This window comes from Polyodon spathula, chromosome 40, assembly GCF_017654505.1.
Source record: "Polyodon spathula isolate WHYD16114869_AA chromosome 40, ASM1765450v1, whole genome shotgun sequence".
Classification (NCBI taxonomy): domain Eukaryota; kingdom Metazoa; phylum Chordata; class Actinopteri; order Acipenseriformes; family Polyodontidae; genus Polyodon; species Polyodon spathula.
In genome coordinates, this window is record NC_054573.1 from 1,101,237 (window position 1) to 1,112,189 (window position 10,953).

A 10,953-nucleotide genomic window follows, 5' to 3' on the forward strand; every position below is an offset into this window, starting at 1 on the left:
CTGAATAGCATATAAAAATATACTAAGAATTTTATGGACAGTCTGTTTCACTGAATGACCAGGTTAAGCATTTGTTTTCTATTTTAACCCCCTAAAAAAATGATTTTCCTGAGTGGTGCCAAAACGGGTACAATATTCACTCTAGTGTTGTCCTTGGCAGTCCTTAATCAGAAATCTAATCTTGAGAGTAAAATGAAGAGAAACTTTCATTCTCTCTCTCTCTCTCTCTCTCTCTCTCTCTCTCTCTCTCTCTCTCTCTCTCTCTCTCTCTCTCTCTCTCTCTCTCTAATATATATGAGTTTCATCTAGTACACACACACACACACAAAAGTTGATTGATTGATCATTTAACTAAGTAGCTACTTGCAACGTTAATTGCTTTGTTTCTTTTCAGCTGTCGCATTTGGTGCTGCCGTTCCTTTTATAAACCATTTTCAATCAGTGTTCAGGTCTCCATTATTATAATCAGCTATTTTGGGAAACTGTACACATTTCCATCTGCGATTTGGGCCTGTGTTCTGAAATCTGATGAGATCAGCTCCAGTTATCATTGAATTCATTGAATTTGATCTCTCCAGCTCGCCCTGATAGTGGAAGTATATTTAAGTTAGAGGGAAGTATTGGAGGTGCTTGTATTTATTGATATCACTTCATGCATAACAGGGGATTTTTAACATTGAGTGTTTGGTTTTTCTTGGTCCTTCTAATAAATATACTCACAATTTGTGCATTTGACACACACACGCACACACACACAAACAGAGCACAAGAACCCACAACCTCCATATATCATACCCAAATAAGGAATGTGTCCTTATCAGTAATTTTCCATAAGTTTGTGTTTACATTGAGAAAAAATGTGAATAGAAGAAAAATAAAATACACAGACAAAGCATAGCAACATAACAGAATAGGAATGCAACGCCTATCTTCTGACACTATTATTGAAATGGTTCAGCAAATCAGTTTATTACTAGCCGATTGCATCTTTCCCCCACTCCAGCAGACAACAAATATGTTATCCTGGTCATCATGCGGAAACAGGTGATAAAAAAAAAAAACTGTCCTTCATGAGTAGCTTTCAGAGCTATTGCTAGAGTCTGGCATCCATAAATATGCTTTGTGCCAATAGTCTGTGTTTGTTTCTATAGAGAAAACGCCACATCCACCCTGATCTCAGGCTGTACTGTTCAGTATTTGTCTCACATCCCAGCTGTCTCTCTGTTTCCAGCATTTGCATGTATTAAGTAGATAAGAAGTAGTGGCAGCTAAATAAACTGCTGATACTGGGTGTGCAATTCCGAAACAGGAGCAGGGCTTTATTAAAAAGTAAATGACAGAGATCACAGAGCTTGTGTTTCTAGTGAGGATTAGGGAGAGTAAGACTACATTAAAAAAAAAAAAAAAAAGGATTCAAAGAACATAGCAGTACACAAGATCTTACCCGCACATGCTCTACCGCCCCGTGTCTATTTTAAACTGTCAACACTTATTTGTTTAAAGAATAAATAGCTTCAAATTACATTGCCTTTTACTGTTATCTTACCTTTTTGAGTATTTTTTTTTTTTTTGATAACCTATGTTAAGGTGTTTTGATCGAGTTCAAGAACAGCGCTGTAGTTCTAGCTGCCTGACATTTATATTTATAATGAAGGCTAGAACAGCCAGTTTAGTGCAAGGCAGTGTATTGCTACAAACTCTAAAACAAATGTGTTTGCAAAGCATCGGATAACTAGATGGCATTGTCTCTTTCTTGTAAACAGACACTCACTGATCAAGTCTACGGTAGGTAGCTGTATCAATGGCAGCAGCTACTGAACTCAGATGAAAACCCTAAACCCCAGATCTATTCAATTATAGTTCAGCTAACCAAATGCTCATTATACAGAAAGCTGTGCTGGTGTTCAACAAATATGGCACTGCAGCAGCTTGATTTACAGGAGGCATAGTTTGCATCAATAGCCAATGCTTTGCAATCATTGCAAGTGCTAAGTTAAGACTGAAGGTCTTAGTCCTTCCAAGCCTGAAAAAAAAAAAAATGCAACCTTTTGCAGACAAATCCAAAATTATCGGAAGTTGCAGTGCAGCACAGGATTTTTAAATTTTATTTTTTTATCCCATATCCCAGAGCATTGTTGGAAAGCTCAAAACTCTCTGGATGGCTATGATATTGAGTGCTGTGTATTACTTTGACATCAAGCGTACCGGCTGCAAAATTAACAATATGCTGTGTAAACATTCCAAATGAACTCATATCATTTCTTTTCTTCTGGAGCCTAGTGGGCTCTAGGATGTGCATCAAAGCCTTGCATTCTACATAACAAGTTGCCATGGAAACTGACTTCTGTACAGGGATATGCTAGAAGATCTATAGAAAAAAAAAATCTGTCTCTGATTAGATGAAAACCCAGACACTAACATACAGTGTGTGTGTATGTGTGTGTGTGTGTATATATATATATATATATATATATATATATATATATGCATGCTTATGACCTGGTGATATACTAATGGTAGTAGCTACAAGACATTGGTAGAATAGTAACATATGTTGACTCACCATGGAATTTCAATAGTGTAAGCTAATACACACAGGCAGTTCATTGCAGTTCTATAGTACCACTGTTTGTTCCAAACTCAAACAGCTGTATCAGAAAAGGTTTAGGTTCTATCATGCACAAAAATGCACACATTAAGTGCATTGTAATTAATGCATAATAACATTGTAATTGTGTTAGTACGCATAGCTTTACTAAGTAACTACTATGTACATACACAGTAATTAGAGACACAAAGTGTGACCCTGTTGAATTATTGGTTGTTCATCCTCACTGAAGAATTGTGATCTTGAGATATAAACAGTTAAGTATTGTGTCGGTCAAGGATTTGTAACAGAATGTTTCATTTCGTTTCAGGAACAGTAAGCTGATATACCATGGACAGGCTTGTCTTCTGTGTGCTGATGATTGGCGTGTTGGTGAAGGCTCATAACTGCCCTGGTCGCTGCATCTGCCAGAACATCTCTCCTACCCTGACTTTGCTCTGTGCCAAAACGGGACTCCTGTTTGTGCCGCCCACCATCGACCGCAAAACCGTGGAGCTCCGCCTGACGGACAACTTCATCACCGTTATCCGGAGGAAGGACTTTCTCAACATGACCAGCCTGGTTCATCTCACTCTGTCTAGGAACACCATCAGCCAGATCATGCCTCATGCTTTTGTGGACTTGAGAGCCCTCCGCGCATTGCACATGGATGGTAACCGGCTCAACTCCCTGAAGCACGAGCACTTCAAGGGTCTCGGCAACCTTCGTCACCTCATTTTGGGTAACAACCAGATCCACCATGTGGCTTCTGCCACGTTTGATGAGTTTCTTGGCACCATTGAAGACTTGGATATCTCGTACAACAACCTAGAGACCCTCCCTTGGGAGGCTATTGCCAGGATGACCAACATCAACACCCTCACGTTGGACCACAATCTGATAGATCATATTGAAGAAGGGACCTTCTCTATGCTTCACAAGCTGGTCAGGCTTGACATGACTTCGAACCGGCTGCACAAGCTGCCGCCAGACACCCTGTTCCTACGCGCTCAAGTCTTGGCCAATGCCAAGGCATCCAACCCTTCCACATTGACAGTCAGCTTTGGAGGGAACCCCTTACACTGTAACTGCGAGCTACTCTGGCTCAGGAGGCTTACCAGGGAAGATGACTTGGAGACATGTGCTTCCCCTGACACCCTAATGGATAAATACTTCTGGTCCATCCAAGAGGAGGAGTTCATCTGTGAGCCACCTCTGATCACCAGACACCATGCCTCTAAAGCCTATGTCATGGAAGGGCAAGGGGTGACCTTGAAGTGCAAAGCCGTTGGTGATCCAGACCCTTCCATCCATTGGATCTCTCCTGAGGGGAAGCTCATTCAAAACACCTCCAGGACCGTCCTCTTTGACAACGGAACATTGGACATTTTCATCACCACCCTTAAGGACAGCGGATCTTTCAGCTGCATCGCCTCCAACGCTGCCGGGGAAGCGACTGCCCCCGTCGAGGTCAACATCGTTCCCCTGCCCCTTTTCATCAACAACACCAGCCACATGAAGGAGCCCGATCCTGGCTTGTCTGACATCACCACCTCGTCCAAATCGAGCTCCAATGACACCAAGAACCAAGACAAGAAGGTGGTGGTCGGAGAGCTGACCTCATCCTCTGTTGTCATCAGGTGGCCTTCTGAGCGTCACATCCCTGGCATCCGCATGTATCAGATCCAATACAACAGCACCTCTGATGACACACTGGTTTACAGGTAGGAATCCAGTTCTTTGCAGAGGTTCACACTGTAGTAATGCCGATAACACATTGGCATCAATAACAGATTGGCATCTTTTTCTTTTGCATTGTGTCTGTGTACTTTCTCAACATCTCCGGTGTAATTTCATTCAATTTTTCTTGAAGTTGTATCCCCAGACGTTCTTTTGTACAGTTGGTACTTTTGTTATGCATGGAGTCCAATAAACTACAGAAGCAATGGAGTGTTCGAATACATTTGCTGCTCACACACACTATATATGTATACGTGTGCATACATATATATATATATATATATTATATATATATCTATAGAATATATATATATATCTATGGTTCTAGATTAGATTACTCTGTGAATCCACTCAACCACATGCTTAGTCTACTCTTTCCAGCTGAGCAATACTATTACTGGCCCCCTTGCTGTCATACCTGTTCTCTTGGCTTGTTTCATATACTGTACCACACTCCTCACACCTTATGTGCTGTGCTGACAACTGGGGATCTGTGAAAGAAACCACATTCACCAAATTCATAGTAATACATTTCGAAACTTGTCATCTCAAAACACTTTTTTTTTTTGGATAACACTAATATTAAGGCTGTTTAATACCGCATAAGTATGTGTATAATCCTTCATAATCACCTTGAAAACTAGTACAGTTTATTATCATGTTTTGATGACAATTCTTACAATCAATTGAAATTGAAAACACAGCAATTCAAGTGCGTTTGTTTGACTGATATCCCTCAATGCTTTTATTGTAATTCTTGATACATTGTTTTAAAATATTTTTGGTATTTTCACTGTCCCGTTAAAAAAAAAAAAAATTACAAGTCATTTAAATAGTTAATACTTAGTTACTAAGATGTGGTATATGAATTTAAGTTGACAGTGGAATTTTAAATGAATATCAGTTAAATTAGACATGTTTTAATTAGATGTGTAATTACAACTGCTACCAGTTTACCTTGGTGCTTTTGCACTGTATTTTTGCAGTTTTGCAATGCATTTTCCCATGGTTATACTATAGGTTTACCCTTGTTTTGCTATGTTTATTAATATGCTTTACCATACCTTGCTGGTATTTACAATGCTTACCTATGCTTTACCATTTAGTTACTTTCCAAATACATGTGAACTGACACATAATTACAATGGTATTATGCATAGATACAAAGAACTTAATGTGTAAATCTTTTTGAATGACATTAAGTGCACATGTGTAACAGAAAAAGGTTAGGTTTTAGGGTTTAATATATTATATATATATATATATATATATATATATATATATATATATATATATATATAAATATATTGTAACTATGCATAATAACATTGTATTTATGTGTAAGTACACATGTATTTACTTTGTAACTGCTATGTAAATACACAGTAATTAGAGATTAGACATACAATGTTAATATCTTTATTTATAACTCGATATATAGATTTCCAAGTCGTGCTGGGCTGTGGGACTCGACACAGCAGGGAGCATGGACGGGTTGCTAAGCAACCCACTGAAATGTGGCGACCTTCAGCACTGACTAACTCATTGGAAATATAGGTGTTTTAGTGAGTTCAAAAGAATTGAGGAGCTAAATAATTCATTACATTTGGATGTTATCTCAATAGTCTGTTAAGGAAATACTAATAAAATAATAATTAAAAAAAAATGGGTTTGGGCTCAACTCGATATGTTTAACCTCCTTCGGCCTCTTCCTATTCTCTCCTAAACATTTGTAAATGAAGCCCCAGTAGCAGATTCGTTCAGAGTGGGTATATTCCTGAACAGTGATGGAAATTACCTTTGAAGTGTTTTGGTTTCCTGGAGGTCCAATTTCATCTGCCTGATTTGCGCCCTGTAAAAGGCTACATGGTTTCAGCTTCAATGGATTGCAATAAACAGGTAGAGAAATACTTGTCCCGCTCGGACTCAAATACTGTAGAATGGAAGCCTTTATGGAATATAGCTAGACAGTGTTTTCATGAGCTAAACAGCACGTCTCATTGAAGAGACCCAAATATGTCGCTGAAATGCGCATGGCCTGTTTACCATGATTCTCAGAGTATAACACAATCATTTGAAAATACCAGGAAACATTTCTGTATGATGTACACCACTGTGCATTACAAGAAGTGCACATTATATCCAAGGCTGTGCAGTTATAGGCAGCGTAGGGTGCATATTATAAAACAAATTACAGTTCAGAAGCTGTTGCATCTGAGCAGTTCTTACAGTTATTGGGGTTTTTATACTACTTCTGAAAAGAAATGCTTTGTTCTGCTGTCTGTCACTTCAAAAAGCTGTACCGCCCCAGAACAAGAGAGAGTGACTTCCAGTTAATGCTCCTGACGCAGGAGAAAACCATCAGCCTATGTGCTGCTGTACAATCCCAGAGCCAGTCAGGCTGCTCGCACCCCTTCACTTTGCTGCTGCGTGATTGGGTTTGCCAAGCTTCTCATCCGCTTAAATAACACAGTATTTAACCCTGTAATGCCTACTGATGCAACTCTTAATAATAAAGGAAATGTAAGGGAGAATTTTGCATGTTGCCTGTGGCTACCATTACATTAAGGGAGAAAAATACATGGGGTAAATTTTGTCTAAAATAATGTGTACCTCCAATACACTTTAGAACATAAGTGAAGCATCAACATATATATATATTTTTAAATAAAGACAATTTAAAAGGTTACATGTGACATAAGCAGATGCCCGTGTATAACAACTTTGCCACAGTGAGGTGATTCATATATTGGACATGTCACTTTGGGAAGTAAAGGGGGGTAAACGACATGACTGGGTAATCTAAGAAAGCCATAAGACTTTAGCTTGGGTACACATTATGAGTGATTATAAACAAGCTCTAAAGGTGTTGTTAATTACGCTATTAACAATTACAGACTATGATTATAAATAAGACTGTTATTGTACAATTGTGCCATTGTTTGTTTTTTTTTTTTTTTTTTTTTTTTTTTTGTTATTGTTTACAGACGATATAGTCTGACTGCTTGTCTTTTCAGGTCTGTTCGTCTTTCTGTGCCTGTCTGTCTGTCTAACCAAGTGTATGGGGCTGCTTTGTTTTTGCAATATAGTTATTATACACTGTTGGCATTGTTGTTTTTTTTTTTTTGGTTTGCTATTTTTTATAATCACTTATAATGGCTAACAAGAAAGTAAAGGAAAAGGTATTTAAATGACATCCTGATTTTGGGTATCATATCAAAGCGGCCTAATTTATTCCAATATGCAGTATAGATTTCAACATCCTTGTCATCCATACTACACAGCACAGAATGAAAGCACTCGCAGGTCAGCTCTCCTGTAACCTAGATGATGCAGAAGCAAAGCCCCATTGATTAATTAGCACACTATAGGGTTGTCTGCAACATCGCATCCCACTTCATTTTTCTGTCCCTCTTGGTGCATATAAGGGTTTCTGTCAACCTTCAAGCTATCTGCCTAAAAAAAAAAAAAAACTCAAATAGGGTATGCCTAGCCATTTTCGAGCTGAATAAGGGTGTTTTAGTGTGAGGTTGTGGATCTTTTGAGTAGGGTATATGGGTCAGGTAGCGCTTTTACAGAAACTCACATTGACATGAGTGGCCCAAGCCAACACGAATATGCCAGCAGTCCCTAATATCACCAAGGCAGTCCCGAGCACAATCCTTACTAACTTTCATCAGGAAAAGGGCACCGTTGCCAGGAAACAAGAATTAAAAAAAAAGAGATTTCTGAATAAGAAGCTGGCCTAATAAGAAAACACTGTCCAATCAATTTACCAAAATACAAAACTCAAACTTGAATGTAGTATTTACATTTACATGCTGCAGCAGTATAAAAACATTATTACAAAATATATGAATGGGAAATAATGTATGAATCCCTTATATAAATATATATATTATATATATATATGATATATTATATATATATATATATGCCCCTTTTATAGATATATAAAGAATACTGCTTAGCTGTTGCCATGGTTGCTTCTAGCAAAACAAAATGTGCATCATTCGCCTTTGTTAGTACATTTCTTGTTTTATTGTTTATTCTAAGATTAGATGTAACCTTAAACTTTGCCCCAAGGGATAGCACATTGATTCCTGATCTTGTCAGATCATGGAAGCTAAAAAAGATTTGGTAGACAACAGCCAAACTATGGAAGAATCTGGGGTATGTTATCCCACAGGGTGCATGGATTATTTCGATTTTTTAAGTGTGGTAGGGAGTAATGAGAAGTGATGCGTTTGTAGAGAATCCATCTCAATAAGAAACATCAATTGAAGAAAACCAGTGCGTTTTATTGTCATTTGCAGTACTAAGGATAGTAGAAAATGTACAAATGAAATAAGACCATTCATCCCATCAGTGCTTGTCTGGTTCCTAGCAGCTGGCTGTTTTTAAAACATATGTTGATTCTTAAAGCAGCATCATTTTCTTGTGCTGAATATTTAGATTACTTGCAATATATATAAAGCATATAGAGTTGTTTAAGAAAGTCTAATGTTTGCTTCCTAGTATCGTTTCACTCCCTGTGTAACATATTGTAGCTAGACCATGGGAGAGGAACTAAGTTACAGCACAGGACATAATTCTGAATCAGTTTACATTTAATGACGTTGTCACTTCCAATCTCATTTCCAGTTTCTTTTTAAAACCAATTCCAATTAGAATGTATATTTTGGACATAATAGTTGTTGTGATTGTTCAACTGTTTTCATTTGAAGCCATTTTAAATGATTAAGAGTGAGCAGATAATTTTAACAGAACACTACTAATTGCAATTTTGATCAATGATGGGTTGAGGATTGGGAATTGATTTTAAAAAGGAATTGCAAATAGAATTAGACTTGAAAAACAGGAATTGACCCTAACCCTGATATTTACCCTAACCCTGATATTTACCTATTTTATTTATAAAATACAAGCTACTAACTAAACAAGGAACAATTACTACTGCGAAGACACCCAGGACAATCCATTAGTTAGGGTTAAAACTGTTTAATGCTGGCAGTTATTTAAACAAATCTATTATTAAACAATCTCCCACATACCTTATTTTCTATTTTGTTTTCCAGGATGATTCCATCAACTAGCAAGACCTTCCTAGTGAATGACTTAGCAGCAGGTCGAGACTATGACCTTTGTGTCCTAGCTGTCTACGACGATGGCATCACCTCTCTGACGGCCACCAGAGTGGTGGGCTGTGTCCAGTTCTCCACTGCTAGTGAGAACAGCCAGTGCAAGTTCATCCACAGTCAGTTCCTTGGAGGAACCATGATCATCATCATTGGAGGCATCATAGTGGCTTCTGTCCTGGTCTTCATCATCGTTCTGATGATCCGTTACAAGGTGTACAACAACCAAGATGACCACACCTCAGCCAAAGTGAGCAACGTCTGCTCCCAGACCAGCGGCAACCTAGCCGCCCTGCATCGTTCCTCCTCTAAGCAAGCGGAGGAGAAGAACGAGATCCGGGCCAAGGAAGCTGCCAACAAAGACTGCAAGGCTGTGGTCTTGAAAGTAGACTGTAATAAACCAGAGGCTTCCCAGCCCACCACCACTATCATCACTGAGGTCCAGTTGCCTCAGGTCCCCATAGATGAGAGGCAGACACAGACCAGCATAGACCTACAGCAAGCAGCAGCTATCCTATCTTCAGAGGAGGTCCATACAGACAGCAGTGTAGCGGGTTCCACCATGTCACTCTGCTTGATAGGTTCCTCCAAAGGCAACAAAGAGGCTCCCAAGCTTAGCGATAAAAAGAGTGCCCTGGTTAATATTGCCCTCCTTCCCAGCGACATTGCAAGAACTCGGCACAGGTTCTCCTTCGATGGGGACTACTCTTTGTTTCAGAGTAACAGTTACCCCAGAAGGGCAAGGACAAGAAGACACATGTCCTCTACCCAGCTAAACATGGACATGGCTTCTCCTTTTGGGAACCAGAGGGTGATCTCTAGCAGCACAGAGTGGATGTTGGAAAGCACGGTTTGAGGCATTATGAGACCTCAGACAGAACTCCCCTGGAGCTGAGGAGAAGCAGATACTGTCTAACGCAGCAGTGCCTTATTACAACAACTTACCAGTGGGGAATGCTGCTAGTCAAATTTCTATTTTTTAGGTTTTCTTTTTTGTTCCCCTTTTGGGGATTGAATAACAGACCCTTTGGATTTCAGTTTGTTTTTATATATTCACCATGATGTTGGATAACTGGAAAGTGCTGTCTGATCATTTCCCCTTTTATGTATCAAATAGCAGGACTGTTTCCACTTGCCACCAGATTCTGGAGGACTCATGCACAAAAGACACAAGATACCACAGACTTATATCGCACCCAGTCTAAACAAAAAAAAAAAAAGATAAATACATACCAGTAAAATAAATATAGACTGTATGATGTTATTGATATTTATTGTATCTGGCTGGCCTAGATAAATATATATATATATATATATATATATATATATATATATATATATATATATATATATATATATATATATATATATATATATATATTTTGTGTGTGTGTGTGCATTAAATATATAAGGCACATGACTTTAAAACAAACAAAAAAACCCATTTGAGAGTTGATAACAAGTTTTTACATTAAAAACCTGTGCCAT

The 10,953-nt window shown here is 38.5% G+C and overlaps 1 protein-coding gene across 2 annotated transcripts in view; it reads left to right on the forward strand.

Moving 5' to 3' along the window:
- Positions 1 to 10,746, forward strand: part of LOC121304827 (leucine-rich repeat and fibronectin type III domain-containing protein 1-like) — a 52,817-nt gene extending 42,071 nt beyond the window's left edge. For both annotated transcript variants that reach the window (XM_041236235.1, XM_041236236.1), the window contains 2 exons: positions 2,919 to 4,311; positions 9,406 to 10,746. In XM_041236235.1, the coding sequence (XP_041092169.1) occupies positions 2,939 to 4,311; positions 9,406 to 10,321 (2,289 nt within the window). In that variant the 5' untranslated portion in view covers positions 2,919 to 2,938 and the 3' untranslated portion in view covers positions 10,322 to 10,746. The remainder of the gene's footprint in view (positions 1 to 2,918; positions 4,312 to 9,405) is intronic.
- The last annotated feature ends 207 nt before the right edge of the window (positions 10,747 to 10,953 follow it).